At 39.6% G+C, this 25,311-nt stretch overlaps 1 protein-coding gene across 5 annotated transcripts in view; it reads right to left on the reverse strand.

Annotated features, from left to right (window-relative positions):
* GRIP1 (glutamate receptor interacting protein 1) overlaps positions 1 to 25,311 on the reverse strand; it is a 220,863-nt gene that overhangs the window by 104,756 nt on the left and 90,796 nt on the right. For all 5 annotated transcript variants that reach the window (XM_062492005.1, XM_062492004.1, XM_062492003.1 and 2 more), the window contains exon 2: positions 19 to 99. In XM_062492005.1, coding sequence (XP_062347989.1) covers positions 19 to 99 — 81 coding nt within the window. The remainder of the gene's footprint in view (positions 1 to 18; positions 100 to 25,311) is intronic.

Raw genomic sequence — 25,311 nt, forward strand, 5'->3', positions numbered from 1 at the left:
AAGCCAAGCAAGTCTTACCTGGAATACTCTGTCTCCTCACAGACAGTGCTCCATCAGGTGCCTTTGCCTGGTTTGCAGATTTTGTGTAAGGACTCTCATCTAAACAGAAACAAGCAACACCTCCAGTTACTGTTAAATATAATGTTAAAAACAACTTTTTTTATTTTAAATCCAGATACTGTATGAACTAGCAGTGCAGATCACAAGAGATGCTGGGAGCCAGATGAAGATGGGTATTTCTGAACGCTAATTCAAAGCTCTATGTATGTTTAGACTGATGACAAAGGCTCTGAATAGGAAAGCCGAAAAGGATGTGCTAAAACCTAAATTGGAGTAACACATATTGATGACAGGCCTGATATATAAAGGCTTTTCCAGGTTTAACATCATGATAGAAACTGCCCTTTTCTCATGTTTAGAAGCTTTGTGTGTCCAAGACTTGAATGACAGAGACACTATCCCCGCTCAGGAGTAAAAGGCTTCCAGAAGCTTTTGAATATTCTGGTTGGGAAGATACACTTTTCCTTTTAGAATCTGTCAGTGGATGCCTCCTTTTCCTTTGTACCAATTGATTGGGGAAAACATCAGAAAGCTGTTGCCAAAACAGGCCAGGCAGATTTGCACTTCAAGAACATCACTATACCTGCCTATGTCTGAACAGGAAGCTATGTGGAACACCTACTGAACAACTTCAGCGCACAAAAGACCACCAATGGTGGGACTGAGCAGATGAGTCACCAATTAGAAGCAGCATTAGGCAGAAAGTGAGACACTTCTACGTCCCTCTTAAGAGCAGAATGAGGGTAAGGAAAAAAATAAACTATACTGTAGCTTTGAAAAGGAAGAGCTAAAAGTGCAGGAAAGAGATGTGAATAAAAGAGAAGAAACAGTATGTGCATTTTATTATTTCAACGAAAAGAAAGGAATCAGAAGAAATAAGGCTTCTGCCTTGCTTTCCCTTTAATTGAGTTCTCAAAGACTTTAAAGTGTCACAAACCTTTCTGTTGGCATATTTTCCTTCAGACTGCAAATGACTGATGCATTTATATATAGAATGTGCATGAATATGTACTTAAATACTGATCAATGAGTAGAGGAATCAAAGACTACATTATCTGTTATAGCATCCTCAGATCAAACAGAACCATATAAACTTTTTCTGGAGAACCATCTTTTCAGCTGACACTCTTGACAGTATAATCCTTCTTTGCTGATTGCACTCTTTACATCTGGCGAGGATTCAAACTCCTCCAGACACTTGCATCAAAGACAGCACTCCATTTTATACCAGTGAGATAAGGGTTTGGTCAGCATAATTAAATTTAAAACCAGGTCCCAAAGAAGTGATTGAATGAGCTAGTTATCCTTTAGAACCAGAACTTCTGTAATGAAGTCTGCTACTGTTAGGTAGTTGCAACAACAAAAAACTTAAATTAATTTAAAAGGGGAAAAAAAAGAGGGAAAAGGCAAAAAAATTACTTATAGCCATGAATCTTGATGAAAATACAGTAACTAGTGAAGAACATGTATTGGTAAAATAGCACAACAGCCAATATAATTGTGTTTTCTACAGTAAAATGAACTGCAATTGTTTTAGGAATACAGTGTTACAAGCGGAAGAGTAACAGACTTGATTATACTACACGCTAGTACAAACAGCAAGAAAATAAAGCTGCCAGCTACAGGAAATAGAGAAGCATGGAAAAAATATTAACACGGATCCAGGTACATAATTTAAGAAAAAGGAATGTAAAGCCTTATCCTTCCACTTGAGGTAAGTGCATAAGCTAATATTATTGCATACATAGAATATATACCCCCTCATTAAAGGAAAAAAAAACCAACCAAAAACAAACACAGTAAGACTGAACTAAAGCTTCTGAAAGAAGTAGCATTTATCTTTTTTTCTTTCACAGAAGAGGCACCACTGTGCTTGAACTCAAGACAAGGCTTAAGACAAACTGAACATGTGGCTTACACGTTCATTATGCATTACTACCTAGTTGCAGCTGCTGAACATGACAGCAGATAGTGTGAGACACACATTTTTCTAGTAAAAAGTGGGAAGGAAACATAATACAATTTCTTTATAACTGATGGATAGTGATGATTTCTGGGCCTTATTTGACTGTATGCCCTACCTATGAAAAAATCTACTGATTTACAGAACAAAACAGTCCTCTCCAAGTCAGACTTCTTACATACAAATTACTGTCATCAGATTGAGTGAGATGAAAAGAGGAAAGAAGACTTTTCACTACTAGATCTCTTCCACTGAATCTTTGTCATTGAGCAAATGAATGAATCATCTCCACTCTCACACTGGAAGATCTTCCCAATACTGCAAAGCACTAGAAGTGGTTACTTCCAGCACTGTAACTTATACCACAGGATACTGTTGTTATTCTGAGTTCAGAACACAGGACATGTCTGCAAATCTTTCTGGTTAACAACAGCATTGAGGGGAGGGGACTGCACATTCAAATACTTAATAGGGAGCCTGAGCAAAAATGTTTTCTACATAATAACTGGCAGATATGAAAGTAATTAAGACTGCACAGGTGAGTAAGCTAGTATTTTAATTTGAGCCTATTAACAATGAAAGCTTATCAGATGCTTATATGGATTGGGTACTGCAGGCATGTAATTTGCATTACATTTCTTAATCAGGTCACAGATTGTCATAGCAAAACAAAGGGCCCAAAAGTTTCTTCATAAACTTCTGAAACCCCGTAAATGCAAACCATACAGTACTATTATTGGGAAAGAACAATGATCCATTGGACTGGCAAGCTGTTCTCAGAACTGGAAAGAATTTCCTTCCAATGCCCTTTTAATAGTAAAATCTGACTGAAACATAACTAGAAATAGGTATAAAGGACTCCGGAGCAAAGGAAAACAAACACAACCAACTGTACAAAGATTCTGGTTGAGCCTTATTGAGATGCTTAACTGAGACAGGAAAGCAAAATAAAGATCAGTCAGATGCAGAAATACATGTCACCCTAAAGAAAGCAGAGAGACAAGGAAGTCCTGACAGCCCTGAACATCATTTAGACATCATTCATAGTGGCCCAAAGGAAAAAAATCTGTTTGTATGTACTAATAAAGTTGCATGAGTAGCCACAAGACTTGATCATCAAATTAAAATTTCTTGATGCCTTAATCCTCTCTACAGTTAGCAGAGAGGGTCTTAAAAATGGGAAAATATCTTATGACAGCACTGTGAAGGGGGATTTGTAGGAGAGTTTTGTATTACCAGCACTGATAGACTTGGAGTTGAAGCTCAATTCAGCAAGCCAACACATAGAAAAAGCAAAAGAGCAAAAGGATCTGAAGCATTCCCCCCACAAACAGATAATAACTCAGGAGATAAGAACACAGTATCAGGAAAAACTGTGATATATTTTAAGACGCCACACATACAAAGTAGAGGGAGAAACAGGCTAGATTCAGAAACATAAATCCCACCTGTTTACACCCCTAATAGTAGCATATCATCAGCAGGGAGCGAGCCACAGTCCATAAAGAACTCACAGGCCAAACTGCATCACCCAAAACCACAGAAATGCCTTCGCCTGGACACACAGCTGCAAACCCTGCCACTCAGAGAGCCTGTTCTTGTCTGCTTCTGAAGGAATCCCTCACAGGTGGCCACATTCCCTACCAGTTCAGCTACAACCATCCAGCTGTGGGTGCAGCTGCTTTTGATACACCACTGGCTGTTTTCCCTCTCGTAATTCTCTCTGGTTAAAAATTCAGAGTAAACAATTTCAGCTAGTCAGTAGGTCATATAAAGGTGTCAGCTGTGCTGGCAGATCTCTTCACTCAGAGACTACAACAGGGAACCAACCCTCTTAGGCTGTTAAGAGGCAGGGGTCATTTCCACCAGATTCATACTTTGCATGTTTCCAACAGTTGTAAATGTGCAATAGTGAAAGATGTGTTAATTCACTCCTTCTTGCCGGAACGCAGTGATAATCTCAGAGATGACACCTTGCAGATTATTAGGATTCTTAACCAGAAACACAAAATTACCTTTTTGTCTTCTCCTTTTCCTTGTCTTCATGAAACAGCCCTGAACACCAGTAACAGTAGCTTATACATCACCCTTTCAAAACCCTGCATACCATTAAAGACTACAAAGATAATAATCAAGTGGAGGCAAGCACTCCTACTGCTTACAGCTATTACTGTAGGTTTATTGCCTTTTGCTTGTGTAGTAGATAAACAGCTTTTTTTTGCACTTTCCTCCCTATTTTTAACCTGATGGCATCTCTATCCTGTAAATGAATGATTCATTCTTTGAGTTAGGGACCATGATGTGACCCATTTATCTCATTCTGCATTGCTCTTACTATACAGGTCTGGGGCATCTGTCCAAGACTAATGGCTCTGAAGACTCTAAGAAAGAACAGTAATGTAACCCCAGAAAGATTACACATGAGACAATGTGTGCACATATATATATATCTGTAGTGCCTGGTACTGTGTCAGCAAAATGACCATATGAAATCTTTAGATATTTGCTGTATTTAGCTTAATATCCTTTCAAGGATACCAACTGGGGGCACATAAGAGGGAATAAAAGGAAGGCCTAAAGACACTTCCTCAACAATCAAGTTGAAACATTCAGCGATTCAGGCAGTTTATGACCACTGAACCATTCTCATGTCTCTCTTGGGGGCTGTGAAAGCTATTGACACAAGAATGTTGTTTACAGATGTGGCAAAGGCTAAGGGCACTCCCTCCTTCCAGTTTTCAAGAGGGTTTAGAGGACGTTTCCTTCACTGCTGCTGCCACACATATCCACAAGAGAACTGCTGAGCCCAGCAGATGTGTCCAAATCCTGTGCAGCACCAGGTGGCCCCAGAAGGTGACAAAGCACAGCTACATCCTGTTTGATATGAAGGGGGAGCTTCTCCCCAGCCCACTGGGAACAGCTTCTGAACAACTCTGCAGCTGTCACTCTGACCCTCTTACATGGAGAGGAAACGTAAAGATGCTTCACTTGTTCTTATCTCTATGTCACCATTTGTACCTGCTTTTTAATGCAAAACCTGCATTAGAGGAAGCAGGGAAATAATGTGGCATCAAATCTGTACATGAGGAATTTCAAACACAGGAATTTTGTAATATTTAGGAGCTTGAAAACTGTATAAAATTTTTTCAACAGTAGATGTGAAAGCATTATGAGGGAGAATAGAGTTTCCATCTTTCAGTTTATTTTCCATTCTTTGATGGCTTTACTTATGTCTCACCACAGAAAAAGCTATTCTTTGGCCTAGGAAAAGCTGAATTTAAACAATTTTAGAGCCTAAGACTTCACAAGTAGACTTCACAACCCAAGCAAGTGAAATTTGAGGTGTTCCTCAAATGTTCCCCACTGTGAAGAATCTCCAACTAAGTCCCAAGACACCTCAAAGAAGCACATTTCATCTTCAGCTGGCTAACCTCCAGCTGTCTCAGTGTACAGGAGTAAGATCAACTTCATGTATTGCTGTTTGCACCATTTGGGGCAGCATGCACCTCAGACAAGTAGAGAATCACAAATCTGTACAGAGACAGACTGGCAACACCATAAATTGTCAAGAGGACTGGTTGCAATGGAGAGAACATCCCCAAGATTAGTTCCTTAAAAAATAAAAGTACCAGAGTCCCAGTTGTTACTTCACACATTCCTAGATCTGTAATATCACATTCACTGAAATTTGTTGCTCCTTAACTTTATAAAGAAGAGTACTTTTCATTAAAAACAATGAATTTTTATGAATCCTGCCAGTACGACACAAAATACCAGAGGTTCTCATACTTCTTGTATCTGAAACCTATCTTGAATTTTATCTTTAAATGGCATAATGGCCAACATTATCTAAAGGCATATTTTCTTTGCACAATATCATACCAGTGACAGTAAATTCCAAGCTACAGCATTCTTCATTATCTCCACTGCTTGCAGCTAGAAGCTTTTACAGATAAAAATAAACATGTATCCACTCATGCCTGTGGTTTAAGTCATGGAAGGTTTACAAAAAGTCACGGTAGAACTTTTAGGCTCATTCCTGCAGCAACTGACTCTCTTCTAAACTCAGACCTTCCTGTTAAAGATCTTCCCTTCCGTGAGAAAGCTGGAACACTTTTCTGAGCAGGGCCTTGAAGCCTACCCTCACATTGACAGAGAGTACCCAAACTCCCAGCTATGCAATCATTTAGTCTTACTAGCCCACTGTGACAAAATAAATGAAGAAATATCTCAGCGAATGTATTTTTCCTGGGAAAGGAGGATGCTTTTGTAAGACTTTCTTCTAAATAATGCAGAAGTCTAGAGAAAAAATAACATCCTGGAACATTCATGGTTACTACAATATCACTACAGTTGTGAACGAGCATTACGGACTATAAACTGTTGAAAAAAGAGACAAAATTATGTTGGCCCTCTTCACCAGATGTATAATGTACATATTTTGAACGTATATGCTTCAGGAAACAACAGAATGCCAACAATTTTCTTTGCCCATATACTAACCCTTTCAGATGTGTTTTGGAAGCTCCAACTATGAAAGAAAGCATTAATTTCTCCTACTGATGCAGAGGAATAATAATTTTTCAAGTTCATTTTAGAGTTGTGGCTTCAGTTGCTTCCAATGAGACTTGATTTTTCAAACAGCAATTTTGCTCTTCAAAGTAGTGCTTAGAACTATCAAAAATTTTTAAGCATTGCATGTAAAGTAGCTGTTCATGGACTAGGCTCCAAGAAGGACAAATATGGATTTATTTAATCTTAATCCTTTCTTATCAAATTGTGTGCTTAGTGCTCTTGAGAGCAGTCTTTATTAAGAAAATATAGCGTTTCAAATGCTTCCATAAGTAACATTTGTTGGTGTATGTGACATGGAAAAATTATGAGAAGAAATAGTTAGAATAGCTCATCTGGTAATTTTCTTTTCCACATTTAGCAGACATGTCTCTGGTTTTCTTAGAAACTTAATTTTAACAGTTATACTACCAATGAATAACTCTGTTGCCTCTCTGAAGTGAAAATTTATTCAATTTTATTATACTTTATGTAAATTTAATTCTCTTTTTCCTGCATTATATGGTTATTTATTACAGTAGCAGCTCAGTTTTAATCCAGAAGCAAGAGAAGTAGGGTACTGTAATTATGCATAACTGTGAATCCATTTCGTACTGATATTTACAATACCTCAGCAAGCTTGACTGTTTGAAAAATGATCTGAATATCCTCCAAGTTGGCTTGTGCAAAGTTAATTTCCTACGCCTGTGCTTAGGCACCTGAATGGAAATGCTTGGTTTCCTAAATGACTAAGTATGCTGATCTCCTCCCAAAGCTATTTTGCTCATGAAAATTCAGAACTTCCCAAGACCATTTAAAACATGCAGGATCTGCAGAAACCTCAAAATGTGTCTTGAGAGATATTAGCATATGGTAAAATTCACTTCAGTGGATTATCTAATAAAGAAGTAATCCTATTTAAATAATACTCCAACCACAAACTACTTCAAATCTGATAAATATGTCTTTTTTGTTTATACAGCAATCAAGCATTAAGCATGAATGCTATAAACCAGAATCATCACTGAATCGTTACATCATTTTAAAATTCAACTTGAGTTTCACTTTATTGTCTTGGGCTGCTGCTTATTGTTTATGGAAATACTACAGGCATCACAGAAGTGATATGTGTGAGGCTTACCCAGACCAGCTAAAAACTGAAGAGGCTGGTGAGGGAAAAAGCTTGAAAATATTGAGGATGTAAATAGTTTTCTGCAACAGTCTCAGGATTTTTCTCTGCATACAACTTCTGCAGAAAACCTTACTCTAGAGGATGGGACTAATAAACCTTTTAATTTAGAAGGAAATTCCTAAGTGACACAGGTATCAGTGACAGGGAACATTTCCAGATATTACGCTTCAATTTTATTCTGAACACCCTGCTCCAAAGGAAGGTTTTGTTGTCCTTCTTGCACATGTGTAGCTCTGATGTACTGCTGTGTGCTGGCACTGCATGGAAGTGCCATACATCAGCTTCTGGGGGAAAAAATATATATTGAAAACTGTTTTCTTTACAAAGTTCTAATAATTAATAAATTCAATTACTCTAACACTGGTAAATTCTAAATCAACATCCCTCAAGAATATCTGAACATTATTGCCATACTTCATGGAAGAACCCTTTTATGAATAGCTATGAAAAATAGAAAATTAAAATCAGAAAATGCATCAGTTACCTTAGTATTGCCTTTAATTCTCTACCTTTGGTTCAGCTACCCATTCCCAGATGAGATGGGAAGACAGTGCTAGCTGACAGGGAGAAAAGGGGCCAAGCCATATCCCGTGGCTCCTGGACAATGCCTGAAGCTAGGCCACCATGTTCCTGACTGCTGTGGCTGCCCACCTCTGTGCCTCCTTTGGACAAAAGGCAATTGCTTCCTGGCCAACAGCATTGCTCCGTACGTTAATCAAACACAATGTGTGGTATGATCTGTTGTTACATTTGTGGTTAAAATGCAACAGCAGAAACATGAACTGGTCATCTGAATTCTGCATGGCACCTCTCCTGTACCAGCCTTACTGTACTTAACAGTGATGTCCTTGTGCATCAACTGTGCCTGTGTTTTTTCAGCCCAATCTCAACACAGGTTTTCCCTACATTCTGACTGCTTGAAAATTAGGAAGTAGAAGAGAGGAAGAGACATAACACCTTCTACAAGTACAGAATGCAACACAAAGCAGATCATGAACATTTGCCCAGGTTGCTGACATGACAGCGGGCAGGGATTGGAGGAAGAGAGGATGTCAAGTAGGAACATCTCTACTGCATGCCAGGGAAAGAAGCTAGTTGCAGGTGTGCAGGTGGAAGCCAGTGATAAAGGTTAATAGCTGAGCCAGTGAAACTGTCATTCAAGTTCCATAAAAAGTAAGTAAAATATGTCAAACTGTTTAGAAAATAGATGTTTAGTTAGCTTCACAGAAAATAGGAATAGACAAAGTCATAACATTATCTTCAAAGAAAAGAAGTCAGAAATGGTAATTTTTTTTTTTAGGTTAGTAACCCTGCCTCAATTCCGGTGCTGTACTAATGCTATTTGCAGTAAATTATATAATGTGTTTTTCAGCCTATTTGTGTCTGTAAGTGTCTCCAGTGATGACATCTTCATTGCCTTTCTCTGGAAACTGCTCCACAGGATGCATCAGGTCTCACAGCTGGAAAACAGTTCCCTCCATCAGTCTGCAATTTTCTTTCCTTGCTTTAACTGTCATTCTGTTATTCCTAATAACATTCTTCCACTCTTCAGAAGATCTTATTAAGCATATCTCTCATGTATTCTGTTCATTGCAGAAAGCACACAGATTACTGAGCCTACTAGCTTAGGCTCAGATCCTACCAGTTCTTCTTACTGGGCATGACTTAACACAAACACTGGATGATCTTGTTACCAAAGCACAGTGCACACACTGACTAGAATATTAATTTGGTGGAGTATCCCATTTAATTTTAAAGCAAGAATTTACACAAGTTTAACTCTAGGGTGGATAGCATTAAGAGTAAAGCACACTTTTCCATCTCTGTAATGTACACATTTGCAGCATTATAGTTATTCTTTTTAATCCCACTAATAAGCTTTATTTGATTCACAGAACAATTCTAACCTGCCACTAGGAGCTGCATAAACATTATACTAGTACCAGTGTATTTATACTGCATGCCAGTGGGATTGTCCCTCTTATTTATAGTCCAAATGACACACATTAGTCCAAACTGGCACGGCTCAGAGTTAGTGAAAAACAGATCTTTCAGACTGCACTTCTTTCAAGAGTCAGGCCATAAACCTGGCACCTTCCTCATGGCCTTCTGAAATACTGTCCTACTTTCAGCCCCTACCCTGGAAGAGTTTACTCAATATATCCAGAGAAACTGCACAATAATTGAGACTAACTTCACTTGTCAGCAAAACGTCATTGTTTTTGGAAGATGTGACAAGTTTGAACCCAGTAAAGAATAAGATTCTTTTAAAATAAAGTGCTGTGTGCTTTTAGAAATGAGAACAAAGCATAGGAACAAAAGAGATGTCAAGTTGACAAAACAATATATACATATTTGTCTTACTTAAAGCTCACATAAAGCCTAGGCCACCTTCTGTGCTCCAGACAGCATCTATCCATGCATGTAGTTCTCTACAGCAAGGCTTTTAACCTGTCAAACAATCTTTATTTGCTAGTGTCTCCTGGGTCCTATTTAATCTCAAATCTTATTTAGGGCAAGCAGTTCACTGTCTGCAGTGTACCTCAAATTCTGTAAAATGGTAATTATTAGATCTACTTGCCCACATCTTTGCCTACATGCAACTTAGTCCATGTGTGAATCAGCTTTTTGCAAACCCGTGGAAAATACAGCAATAAAGAAATAGATAAAAATGAATGTGTGGCATACATGAAAAATTATAGCTCCATAACCTTCAAGAATGTAGACAAATAATTTTTAATCTTTCTATGCTCAAATCTCCCAAGCCTTTTAATTAGGATCGCTTCTGTTTCAGTAATTCACAGCCGAGCCTTCACCAATGTCTTTAGCTCTGAATCTCCTAGAAACAACAACAGCATTAACTTATTACCAGCCACAACTGCAGGAAGAATAAATACGGATTTAGTTTTTTCATACTGTGCAAATCTATTTAAACTTTTTCTCCCAACACCACAGTAATGGTGATGCAATTATTACATCTTTCTGTGTATTACCAGCACATTGCCATCATTTTCAGATATATCACAATATGTGTGTGTGCATGCATGTTTAATTTCAACAACGATTTACTAAATTCATAAAATAATTTCAAAACAGACAACAGCAACCTAAAATAACAAGAAATATCACATATTAAAAATAAATTAAATCAACCTGATGTAGCTGAAGGATTCATTCTGCATTATGTTTAAGGCAAAAGCTCAGATCTTCCAGACTTGCCATATAATGAAGGTCAAATAAGCCCTTCTTTTGGTAGACCAACAGCATGATAAATGCCAGAGTCCAGATCACTCTATCATGGCTAGCCTGTGCCTTGTCCAGGTTTTTCTAATGAAAGACCAAGGGAAACCAAGCTGATTTTGAGAGCCAAAGTAGACTATAACTATTAATAAAACATGGTGTGTAAGACTTCAGACCCAACGAAGTGCTAAATATATTAACATTTGCACACTATTCAGGCTGTTGAATACTAAACCTCTGAAAAAAGGAAGTTAAGAAAAATAGGCCACATCATTATTTCAAAGAGACACTATTTCTTATTTCCTTCATGATCTGAAGTATCTAAAAGGAGAGCCTGGTGCAGTACACATTAATGTAAGCTGCCATTGAGAAGGAAGGGAGAAACATTCCTATGCATGCAAGGAGCAAAATGCTTTCAATTACTTGCTGCATCTTAGCAATCCAGGCGATGACAATATCTTATTAAACATGCTACGAAGCAGCCACATAACCAGCAGCAGCCCCCCATCAAGAAGAAAATACAACCACAGGCACAGATGGAATTTTGTTGACCAAATCAAGAAGAAAACACAGAGGACAGTATCTGTACCAATAACCAGGGCACAATGTCTTACAGATGGTGGCACAAGTTTGATCTTTAAGGTTATTTCAAGAAATAACTGTCGTCTAAAAAAATGCAACTAATTCAAGCTATGATTTCCATACTGCACAAAGCTAGTAGCTTGCTGCAGAGCCAAAGAGTTGAGTTGAACACACTCATTTAGACTGTGAGGACAGCAAAGCAAGCCTCTCTGATGAGAGCCTCAAAGAGGCTCTGATGAGCCTCTCGAAGCAAGCCTCACACACTACTGTGACACATCTCTTGAAAGGCCCTTAAGAATAAATACCTTTACTGCAATCTCACTGTTAAGGTATACAACATGACTAAGTATCTAAACTAAGAAAATAAAGCCATTAAGACTAACAGACACCATCACCTGCCCTGAGAGCTTGAACAAAACAAGTTTCTGCCCTCCATAGCCAATACATCCCGACTTCCAGCTTTTACAAAAGCTTGAAGATTTGCATTGGTTTTAGTTGGCTAGAAATGTAAATGCTTCTGAAAATATTTCCAAACAGGAGTTAGGACTGTGGAACAAGTACTGTTAACTCCTCTGATGGACAGTGCCAGCTCTACGTGCTTTCAGCTTCTGTGGTACATTCCTTGAGAAGAAAGCATGGGGAAGAGAGGCAGACCCATGGAGGAAGGACATCTACCTTCTCTGGGAGAGCATGAGTCTGTAAGGGGGTGGGAACATCAGCAGAGCAGAGCGTAGAGGATGGAAGAGTACAGGAAGTACAGGCTGGTAACAAGAATCAGTGGTGAACATGCTGTATGAGCATGAGGAGAAGCCACATCAGAGTTTGCAGTAAACGAATAAATAGAACCTGTTCAGTCCAAAATTCATGGGGGATTAGGATGGGGTTGGGAGGAGGAGGGGAAGACTGCTTGCTCTAAGTTAAGTGTCTAGGCAGATGTACTTTAAAAATAACCTGGGTTCCCATCAATCACTCTGAAAAACAAACACATTAAAACCCACCTAAAGTGGTATTACCAGAAAAAAACCTGCCATTCACTATGCATAATACAGGAGTCAAATTATTCTTTGTGAGGCTTATAAAACATCTTGCTAACACTTTCTCCTTGTCTCTCATACTCCACAAAATTTCCATTACTATTCCTGTTTTCTTGCTTTAAGAGAATAAATAATAATAAACTCATTGTCTATGAGGTTTATGGGTGTTCAAAGCTGCCAGTCACCTGCCATTTCCATGTAAAGTATAAACCCAAGCCGACTTGTCCTTGAGGAAGTTGCAGGGCAGCTGAGCTGGTGGTATTGACCCTAGGGTTTCTGAACCCATTCTGTCTCAGAGTTTATAACAAAAATGTTGTTTTCTCTCTGTCAAAAAATGCTTCCACCAAACAGCTATGTGAAAGCAGCTCCCATGCTTCATATTTCCATGTAAGGTCAGACCAGATGCAAGGGATGCTGAACAAAGCTGTGCTTTTGCACGTTCCACAGCAGCATTCCCTCTGCCTGCTTCTTTGAGTCCACACTTCTTTCCTTTAAAGGATCAATACATTTTAACAGTGTGTAAAGAACAAAAGGAATAAATAACTGAAATGAGGTCTGACAGAAAACATATCAGAAAATAAATATATGCAATGCGTAGTTTGCTGTGTGTCAAGTAGGGAAGAGGGAGATGAGCAAAACCAAACAGTATGGGAGAGGATGAATGGGAAGAGACTAATCCCATTTTGCAATTCCTTCTTGATTGTCTCCCAGGCTCCTCTAACAAGTTATATTTCCTTTGCTAACTACACAGTACAACTGAAGCAGCCTGGTTTGAAATCACACAGATGTTAAAAGTCCTTTGTTTTGAGTTCCTACTCCCAATAGCAAAAGGCCAATGGAGAAACCACTGGAGAGGCTGATTTGGCAAGAAACAGCACAACACCAGTATCACAACAGGAAGTAATATTTTGCTGCTTCCCTTCCCAAAATGTCTCCTCTGCTCTAGGCTAACGTTTCTCCCAACGAGACACAAATGAACAAGGAAGACAGTGAGAGATGTATTTATTTTCTGTCACCATCACCAGCTCAAGCAACCTGGTGGGAACTGAAAAGAAGCTATGAAGTTCAGGGAACAAAACTCTTTCCCCAGGTTCATGCCAAGATCCATATATATGTAATGCTTCATACAAGCAATATAAGTTATTTCAAGATGTTAATTTCAATAAACATTATGATAAAGAATAAAATGTTCCCATTACCCTTTTCTAATGGATTTATTCAAATTAAATTCGAAGCTAAAACAACAAAGTTAAACACTAAAGGATTACTCTTTCATTGATACTGCCAGGATATCTTCAGTTTAGTCAGACTGGCTACTACAGCAACAGTAAAAGCAGTAATTTTCTTTAAGACCCTGCTCTGAAAAAGTATGTCAATTTAAGGGATCATTTGTTCCTATTAAAGCCAAATGAAAAAGGCAGTGGGATTTTAAAGTTAGCAGACTGATTTAGATTCAAACACAGGCTGGATGCTGTTCTGATTTGGGATGCTCTCCTGCTCTGGTTTTGCAGCTATTCAGGCACATGCAGGGCTTTTTGTTCTCTGAGTGCACTGAGAAAGTCCAGACGTGTATATTTACATAAAATGTACAATAATGCATTTTTCTATGTGGTGATATGCTTTATAATGTAAGGCAAAGTAAGCAAAAATCCATCACAAATCTATACACCATCATTTCCACAAGCATCTCTAAAATATGGCACTTGATACCACATTCTAAATGCAGCTATAACAAAACAGGCTGCTACTCTAGCAGCTTCCTGCTGAATACCCTGGCAAACTGCAGTGAGCATGGCTGTCTGCAAGTCTGATACACAATTTCCATGTAAGAATAAAAAGCTGGACATTGGAAGCCACACATTCATCATTTTAGTCTCTTAAAATAACAAACTGTAACATTTAATCTCATAAAGCTCATAAAAATAAATGTTTCCAACACAGTGATTTACGACGCAAAAGAGTATCAATTTCAGAATAACAGCACTTTGACATAAAAAGGCTATAAGACTGTCCAGCATTTATTTATAAAGGCACAATCTATTTTGAAATCCCCAGATGTGTGGGCTATCATCCCTTTCTTCACAGATTTTTTTTTTGGTGTGCTCATACACACTTTAAAATAGACAGAAGTTTATTCAAGTCTATCGAAGAGCTGAAAAAGAAGAGGCTGCAATCCATTCATGCATACAGACACTGATCTAAAAACAGCACCACTGTAGTGGCTTTCCATTTAAAAAAAAGCCCAACTTCATAACCTTAATTTTGGTTCAATTCACTAATTAGTATTTAAAGACTTCCAACCATTCATGCATTGTTTGCAACTAAACTCCAGCCTTAAACAAACTTTAGTCTTTTCCACTGTACAATGGAAACAATGATTTTCATGTGAGCAGGCAAATGAAAAAAGGAGTGTGGATTTGTAAAGGTATGTGTGCTGTTTTTACTGACCCAATTCCCTTATGAAAACCTGCCTAAATGAACAGAGAAAAGCCATTCTGGATTATGATTACAATTACAGCTCTCCCAGACAATCTCAGTGAATCATTATTTCTTCATGTTGACATTTTAGCTTGCCAAAAAGTAACTCCAACCCTGGTAATTTGTTAGCTCCCCATACAACTTAGAATATCGCCAGTCCATCGTAATTTTTAGTCCCCTGCCAATTAAAGCCAGTACACAGAAAATCCTCATGACAGAGAGGACAGCACTTTATACCCAACAGTGACACTGGCAAAGATCAAGGATGGAGAAGAAAATGTTAATTTAGTTGATGGGTTCAGCAGATATTAGGCAGATGTCATACATTATGCATATATGTGCTCCTATTTCTATCACCTCCAGCCTTTTACCGAATAATTTAGGCCAATCATCCAAACCCATGAAGCACCATGGAATAAGGCACAGCAGTCAACTCATCCACAAGATAGGATGATTAGCACTTAGAATGCAATTCTGTGAACCTCTATCATTATTTTAATGACATGTTATGTGCTAATTTTAAATACAACAGCTGCTTCTCTCAAGTTCTTGCTACTGGATTTTGCTAAAGATCACCTTTAACATTACAATATAAATTCAGTGAGATCATACATAAACAGAAAACATTCATTGCAATCTCAGTGAACAGTAAGATTTGTGAGTTTTGAGCCATTCTATATGAAGTGGCTAAAATCAGAAAATAAATAGTGGTAGCCAAATAAACAGGAAGCCAAGACATTTAAATTACTAAAAAGTCTATAGAGCTGTTCTTCCACTTAAAATCCACTTTTTTTTTCCCCCAGGAAAGGGCTATACAGCTGATTTCATGTGTGAGACACTATACTTAAAAATGAAGCAATAAAGCTCCTGGATAAAATACATCTTCACTTTAGTTGACCTCAGAAATGTCCCCCAAATAACGTATAATCTGACATGTCACTAGAGTTTTACAAAACAACAATTATTATTTTTTCAAGAACATTGTGCAAGAAAAACAAATCTGTTTCTGTAAAATGTAATTTACATTTTATATTATCTACTATTTATCAAGTAATTTGAGTTTATCAAGAACTTATCAAGACAAATCTACTCTGGAGAAACTTAATCTTAAGGAGAGATCTTCATGAAGTGCACTTTATGATCATGTCCAGCTCTTGCATGAAAATGTTCTGTTAATCCACGTTCAATTCACCATGGCCTGATGGCCAGCACTGGCCTGGCTCCACTTGTCACAGAGCATTTCCCTGCTGTCACACACAGCTGCTGGAAGCAGTCAGCAAGAAGGAGAAATGATCCTGCAGGCAATTACATGTGTCCTCCCAGACGAGTTTCAAACAGAAGAGAGATTTGGAACTGAGCCCATGCAGAACAAAGCACAGCTACGTAGTGACCCATGTTTCATCTGGACTGGGACATTCAATGCTAAATGGAGACAGTGGGGTTTTTTTACTGCGTGCAGCCGCATAAACCCATGAAAGGGATCAGGTTCATGACTTACTGGGACTAGAATTTTAACTGCCACCCAGCAGCACTGGTTTTCCACCACAGCAGGTGACAACATCCTTCCGAGACCCACTGCAGGCATATTTTCTATTACAGCCATCTGAAACATTCACTAAAACTGGCAGATATTTTCAAGGCTGCAGCAGCAAGTTGACAAGTAGAAAGCAGGTGATTTCTGCTTCTAAAACACTTTTAGGAGGAAAAAATAAATGGCATGTTAAGACTACCAGGGTCAACTATATCTCCGACTTCCTCCTGGTATCCTCAACTATGCTTCCTCATTAGCCTGCCTTAACCTTTGGTGTCTAGCTACCATCTCTCCCTAGGAATGAGAGCATGAAGGGGAGGGAGGACAACTGCTCTGCTCTCTCGGTCAGTTTTGAACGCTGCTCCCCAGCTAACCATGATGACAACTACTCACTCTAGACCAACAAAGTCATAAAATTAAATTTTAGTAACTGCTGTAAAGTAAGGTTCAACAAAGTATTGCCATCTCTGGTCCTGTAGAGTGTCTTATGCTTTTGAAAAATTTGTACACTGATATGACCTAGAACTAAGGCTACTTTATTTTCAAGTATGAACAGTAAATGTTCAAAAGGTGTGCGGATGTGGCACTTGGGGACATGGTTCAGTGGTAAACAAGGTGGTGCTGGGCTAAGGGCTAGACTCAATAATATTAAGAGTCTTCTCCAGTCTTAATGACTGTATGATTCTAATAAAGGTTGTATTTGTAGATCTGTATTATTACACGCTGTAAGTGGGCTATCCACCATCATTTTGACCACTACAACTTTCCCAGCCAGCGAGTCTAGCCTGAACACAATACCCAGTGAACTGTTGCATGTATCGGTGTGTAAGCTGGCTACAAATTTAGAAATCTGACCAACAGAGCCCACCTTTGACAACAGAACAACATACCATGAACCCCTCAGCTCTCTGCTGATGTGACCTTGCTAGGAGAGGCCATGAGCATCATACTGAGCACTATACTTGGTGCTGCTCAATGGATCTACAACTGCGGGAGGACCTGAGCCAAAGTCCTCTGAATGCAGGACCAAGAGTTTGGGAGGTATAAAAAGCAGAAGAAACATGATTGCACTGTCTTCCAACAAGAAGACTTATTCCTCAGATCGTTCTATCCTTAAGGTAAAATTCAAAAGTGAAGGTGCTAGAAGATGATTTGTGGCATTATAATCAACCTCCAATTTCCCCTATTACTGTTTTACAAAACTCTTAAGTTTAAAGCTCCTGCTTGCTTTGACACAGGGGTCCAAACAATATTTCCATGGTTAAGTAAAAAAGAGGTCTGAGGTTTAGCTGGAGCAATAACAACAAAAACCACCAAATGAAACAAAACAAGAAAGTCTGAAGCTACTCACTCTCTTACTGACAACCTCTTCCCTCTTTTTAGGGCTCTCTCATTGTTTCTCTTGTGCAGCCACTTTACTCAACTTTAACCTTATCCCCCCACCCCAAAGCACTGTCACTACAGATTTAACTTTTTTACAATTGTAATACACCAGGCAAGGAGTAGTATAAAGGGAGAATATTTTTTTTTAAATGAAAACAAATTAATTAACTAAAATTGCATTCTCTGATGCAAAAAGTGACTGGACAAGAGGAGGCCTCAGGTTGTGCCAGGGGAGGTTTAGATTGGACATCAGGAAAAAATTCTTTATGGAAAGGGTTGCCAAGCACTGGAACAGGCTTCCTGAGGAAGTGACTGAGTCACCATGACTGGAGGTATTTAAAAGACATTTAGATATGGCACGTAGGGACATGATTTAGTGGTGGACTTGGTGGTGCTGAGTTAACATTTGGACTTGAGGATCTTAGAGGTCCTTTCCAACCTAAATGGCTCTGTGATTCTGAAGTCACTCTTTCTGAGTGCATGGAAGCTGTCAGACCCGAAGTTAATTCAGATCCAGGAGGAAAGAGCATGCTTTTGAAAAGACAGAGTTTGCTCTGCACTCATCTGGACAGCTGCATACCCTGCAGTGCAGACCCTGACCTCGCTGCTCTCGGTCTCTCGCCCACTCTGATTCCGCCGAGCCCCGGCGCTGTCACCACCCTGAGCACTGCACAGTGGGGCAGCAGCAGCAGCACAGACTGCAACTTCTGTTCCTCTCCTTCTCCCTTGCCCTGTTTATCTTTGCAGCTGTGTATCTGGTGGGGTTACCCTCAGCTCTGCCAGCCAAGTACTGTGTCTCCCAGACCTCTCTCTAGGCCATGCTCCCCTTGTTTCCCCCCTGTTCAGCTGCACTGCCCTTGCCTGCAGCAGGAAAGCACTCACTGGGAGAGTGCTCACTGGCACCTCTCCCACCACGGCATGCAAGAGTTCTGAAATGGGAAATTACAAAGGAAACACATTATTTGTTTGAGAGGAAGGCATGGCAGATACAGGAATTTTTTGGTGGGACTTGTCTTTAAGAAAGAAGACAAACCTCTCAAAGGCAACAGCACAGCTGTAGAATTTGTAATGATCAGGGAATTTCAGTGAAACTCCCTGCAGTTGGGAAATAATGCAGCCCTCCATATGAGAGCTTATCGTGGCTGTGCAAAATGCTGTGCTAGAGAAGCAAAGGTGTTTGTATAAACCAAAGCTCGTGAACTGGCAGCTAAGCTCCATCCCATACAAAATGCATTGGTCAGCCATTTTGATCGAAGATTTGTGTCTTTAAAAAAGGATTAAATGACTGAAGCTGTTGAGGTCCATAGGGCAATGGGCAACGACAGAGAGCTGTGCCTGGCTGCCTTGCCCCACCACTGCTCCCACAGGAAGCCACAGGCATGCCTGGAGAGGTCTGGGCTGTGGTAACTCTGGTGTGATGAGATATGTCACTTCTCATGGATGCCCAGTGCTTTTTCATCCCCTACTTAGACAAATGTCTGGCATCTGGATAAAAGCCAGCTGGTGTGGATCCAACTCAGATAAACTGGAACTGTTGGCTAGCACAGGAATGCAGTGGGATAAGCAACAGATGCAACATCTGTTCCCTATTGTACATCTTCCCAAATCGACATTGATCGTCAAACATTAGGCTTCCCTTTGTTCCAAGATTATCCCAGCAAAAAGATGTGTCAGCAACCCCCAAAGACAGAAGAGTTTGTCTGTATGGGACATGCCCATCTTCTTAAGGAAGAAAACTGACAACCCAGGTGTCCTCCAACTTGGCAGAAAGGGAGTCAACCTTTTAAGAAATAGGTCAATCAGGCTGATAAAACTAATACAAAAAAGGAGACTGGCTGGAGAGGAGGCTAGACAGAGCAAATGAATATTCAACTAGCATTAAAAAAATAAAATAAATAAATAAATCAAGGTTTGGGAAACTAATTTATTTGAAATTAATAAAGATGGGAAGTAGGAAGAGAAAATAACTGTGTCTGCATCAGAACTAGAAACCTGTCTGCTACACAGGAGATGTCAGAACAATTAATGTATAGGTAAAAATGTAAGATGAAAATAAGAAAAGTACTGGGGTGAGAAGCATCATTAGATAATTAAAATGCATAATTAAGACTTGCTGAAAAAGGAGTATGACTGAGAACCGGTATGGGGATGTTACACCATCTAGAAATGCTGTTCCTAGTTTACAAGTCACTAATATTTCAATTATATGAGAGAAAGCAGAAGTAGATGGTGATACACAGAAACCACAAACTATCAGCTGTGGAGATCTACTATAAAAGTTTTGAGGCTTCAAGAAAAAAATCTCTGTTTCGAAAAATTAAAACCCTACAAAATCTCTGCAGTATTTTTAGGAAGAAGAATCACAGTTGTCAAAAAACAATGGATTACATAACTTACCATGATGATAAGAGTGTATTTCTAATTCAACAATAATTTATAATGAAGTTCCATGATAGCAAGGTAGGCAGTCCACTGTCAGCAGGTCTGGATGACTTTGATTCAAGAGCTAAGCCAAAAAGCTCTTGGATCATTAATACTGATTTTCAGTAACATTTTTGCAATAATGTTTATTTTCCATTACTAAACTTTTTTAAAATTAAGATCAATATTTATCTACAGGCTGCTCAAATTTAACTAGGATTAATTCCTTAATTTATGGAAATCAAGGACTTGTATTACACAAGTGATACTACAGAATCATTACAGACATTTTTCAAGTATTTGACTGGAATACTGAAGATAATCAGAGCAAACAGTGATAAACAGGAAGATTAAGGGGCACCAGGCAGTTTATTCCAGAGATACACATTGTGTATTTTGAAGTAATCAAAAGGCACACAGAGGTAACCATTACTGCTGAACTGCACTGCTGTCAAAGCCAACAACTCACATTGGTGCTGTACAGGAATTCTCCAAGGCTCCAGAACAGATGCTGAAGAGCTGAGAAAGTCACCTGAAGGTGAGGCAGGAGGCTTGATGATGCACTGGCCAACACACCAGCTGCACCATGGAGTGTCAGGAAGTGTCAGACACATCTAACCCCTGCTGAGGGATGGACAGACAGCAAGGGGATGTGGCAAGGGGAGGAGATGCCCCTGGCCATGCCGCTGAGGGCACAGTGTTTTGGCTGGGTTGCCTCTGGCAGTGCTGATCAGATGTGGGTCATTTGAGAGCACCATGAAGCACCACCATGGCTTAGAGACACCAGGACTGCAGCTGTCCTTGGCAAGGCTGTAGACAGTGTCCCTGGCATAGCCCTGGTCCTGAGCCCAGCCCATAGGAGCAGGAGAGCTCTGGTGTCTCTTTCTTAACCCCAGACCAGCACCAAATGGACGCCAGCAGCAGCACTCACTCTCAGGCTGGACAGAGAGGAGCCAGTCTCCTACACGGTACCAGACAAGCCATGTGTAAATCATGAGATTTGGCCAAAACAGCGTTGGGGAGTTATTATGAGTTTACCAGATGCCTGGCTGAAAGGAATAGGCACCTCAGTTTGGGAAAGCATGGACTCATGGTCAGCCAGAAACACCCAAGTTAGACTGGATATTAGGAAAAATTTCTTCAGGAAGAGTTGTAAAGCGTTGGCACAGGCTGCTCAGAGAAGCAGTTGAGTCACCATCCCCAGATATAGTTGAAAGATGTGGAGATGTGGCACTTTGGGTCATGTTTTAGTGGTGGACTTGGCAGTGCTGTTTTAATGGCGGGACTCAGTAAGTATCTGCTAAAGGCTTTTTCCAACCAAAATGATTCAGTCGTGCTAAGTAGGTGCAAAGAGTACCACGGATGGAACACTACAAAGCCCTTTCCCACTCTCCTCCCTACTACCATCTCTTGAAACCTCTTTAAAATTACAAAGTGATTGTGGGAGGAAACCCATCCCCAGAGCAGCTCACATTTAAGAACAGGACACTTAAAAACCAGAAAGTCATTCCTGCACTGTCCTGGAAGGCAGACCTGTGATTAAGAAACCAGCACTGATTTCACTCTACACCAAGCTCACCTCCGTATAAGCAAAGGCAGGGCTGTGCCAGCCTGCTGAGTGTGTGCATAATCCTCATGCAATACATAAATGAATTGCCAGTGTCTTTACCTAAGAACCAGCAAATAAGGGAGGGAGAGCCCCGACCACAAACAAAAACTAAGAAGAAAGCAGAAAGAGAGGCTGGAAGAAGCACACTTCACCTCTGAAAACATATGGGAATGGGTTCTTAAGAAGCCACTGCTGGGAACGAGCAGTCTTCCTGGGGAGGAGGGACAAACCTTGGCTACAGTCATTGGCAAATGGACGCAAATGCTTTCTGGTACATCAGGAAACACAGAGTTACCCACTTCCTGTAGCCTGCCCTAAGCATAGAGGGGGGAGGATGTCTCCTCCTGCAGCCTTCAGAAACACGCAGGGCAAGGCGGCAGCTCCATCTTTTCCTGTGCTTGGAAATGACAAACAGTTTATGTGAACAGGGTTGCACAACCCATGGTGTGTGCAGAAGTATGTTTGTCTTCTGCTACAATACTGAACAACTGCTGTTACCACTGCTCTTGAACAACAATTGTCTTTTTTTCCCCTGAATTTCTCAGCCATTTCAACTTCTAGCAAAATTGTCTGAAGCTGCCCAACTCCAGGCACATACAACAAAAATAGCTGGAAAAGGCATGGACAAAAAAGTCCTGTGCATTAAAGCCTGATGCACAACTATTTGTGCTCCAGAAAATTTATTTCTGCAAATGGTAGGAGTTTCCTACTGCTCTTGGTAACAGCATGAAGTATTTACTATACTTTACTTCCTTTAACTGCAAAAAATAAACAATCCAAGGACTGTTTGCTTCCAAGGATGTACTACCTTCTTGTCATAATGTAAATTCAATAATGAGGACCAGAAGTGTAAAACATGGGATTTGCATCCTGGGACATGAAGTGGCAAATGAAAGGCACAAATGGGTAAGCACATGAACAATACTGCCCACCAAGGTGACTCACCAGCATTCCCCAAACACAGCTGGCACACAGTCACTTGGCACATACTCAATTGATATACATTGATATAGCATTTTGTTTCCTAAATTGAAGATTTTCCTGTGCTCTCAGCTGCAGAATACTCGACATGATAACCACATGCAAGCACAAAAAATTATGAGAGGCAACAGGAAAAGAGAATGGGCAACAAAATACATCTGAAATGTACCAAATAATAGTATCATTTTCCTGCTCCCCAGGGAGATCTGAACAGTTTTCTGTGTAAAGGCTGCTAAACAGATAATTATTTATTAGGAAGGTAATACAGCATTCCATGCACAACAATCAGGTACACAACAATCTCTACTTACCAGAAGGGAAACTGCATCCATGTAATCAAATACAGGAATAAAACCTAACAGTTTTGGCAGGAAGAGTGAAGGAGTTAAGCAAGGCAAACCACCGCTGCCTCAGGCACACAAGCTTTGAGGAGCCCCTTGCAAGCCAGACAAGCTCCAGTGAAGCCAGAGAAGGAAGCACCTGCTTCAGCACTTCTGCACTGAAAACCCTCTCAGCCACACAGTGAAGTTGCACACAGCAGGCACTGCACAAACCTGTATAAACAAAGGGTCCCTCTTCTTTCACAGACTCTCTGATCAGAAGAGGTACAACAGAAACTGATATTCAATATGAGAGTTTTAACATTCAAAATTAGTACACAACTGCATGAATACGGACAGACACACAGCACATCACAACAATTACTCTGGTTTTCATTCTTGGGAATGGGATATGGTCAATTCCAATCTTCCACAGGGCTGGAGAGACCAAGACACCCCTCTGATCCCCCACAACTGCATCATCCTGGCTCAGCTGCCAGTCATGCATCAGAAAAGGGATTAAATACACCACCTCAGAAGGCTGAGTCTATACCTTATGGAAATATAGGACTTCAGTGGGAACCACCAGCTTTTGGTTTGCAAATCCCTCCAGGAAACTGAAGGAAGCAATATATCTGCTCTCATGTGTGATTATGATAGAACATGCTTGGAAAGCTGCTAACATACACCAGCTGTTTGCTGAAGTGCAATATCCCAATAACATACTCTGAGGCCATTATCTGGTTTATGTGCAGATATTGTATATATTCTCAAACATAAACTGCATCCATTTTACTGGAAACTTTCAAGTGATTTTTCATACAAACTCTAGATTAGAACTGAACTGATGCCAGATTTAAACATGAAAAGTAAACAAAAAAAAAGTTTTAAAAGGAGGGGAGAGTTTGAATTTAAAGAAACAGATAATGCTGAAAATACAGTAATAAATTACTTTTTGGGTCAACCTGAAGTATTATTTTTGATCCAAAATGCAATGCTGCCCTTAATTTTGAAGTTATTTAATCCTTAAAAACATATTTTCTTTAAAGAAAAAAATACAGTAAAAAGCTCCAAAATATTTTGAAAGAAAAGAGAACAGATCTAATTCTGAAAATGCTGAAATAAGACATTGCAGCATCTGGGGAAATCATCTTTCTTTTTCAGTCAAAATTACTGGCAGTAATCATCCTTGAAAATGCACATATATCTGTTCTCTATCTAACTCTTGCTTCTCAGCAAATTCAGGACTTGTCAAAAAAGACTTTTCCAAGCTTTATTCATAAAGACAGAGGCAATTATCACTTTCTCAGCCTATGTAAGAGTGAGTGTGCAGCTAATCAAGCCGGTGGGAATTAGAGGAGATACAAAGCAATTTCCACAACTCTCACAATTATTCTGGTGAATTGTCAATGATATTAGAGCATCACTTTCTGTAGTAGTAATATAATCCCTCCCCAAAACTAAATGGAACAAGAAATCACACGACATGAGAACTGTCAAAATGAAACACCTTTCTCCACCAACAGACAAAAGGGTCATATCCTGCAATCCCATTACAGATCTGACAGCACAATATCCTAACTTACACTAACACAGATGACGTGGCAGGTTTAGTTTTGAGTGGTGGTTTAGTTTTGTTGTTTTATGTCTCTTTTCAAGCAATCTGACCTCATCTGTTTAAATGCCATAGTTGGCTAAGTTGGTATTTTCCAATGTCTGTGGTTACACCCAGATGACTAATTTAAAATTACCGTTACTAATATGTGCACCAGAGGTATTGCTTTCTATAAATGTCAAATATCAGTGATACCCAATAAAACAAGCTACAAGCACTTAATGCTATGTAAAATAGGTTGATTAATACTCTCAGAGAGTATTTATACCCAACAAGGAATTTGTCAAGTCTGAAAGGTGCAGAAGTACTACTGTTACTTAGAAAACATAATTTCACTTCTGTCAATTCATG

Source organism: Cinclus cinclus, chromosome 4 (genome assembly GCF_963662255.1).
Source record: "Cinclus cinclus chromosome 4, bCinCin1.1, whole genome shotgun sequence".
NCBI classification, from domain to species: domain Eukaryota; kingdom Metazoa; phylum Chordata; class Aves; order Passeriformes; family Cinclidae; genus Cinclus; species Cinclus cinclus.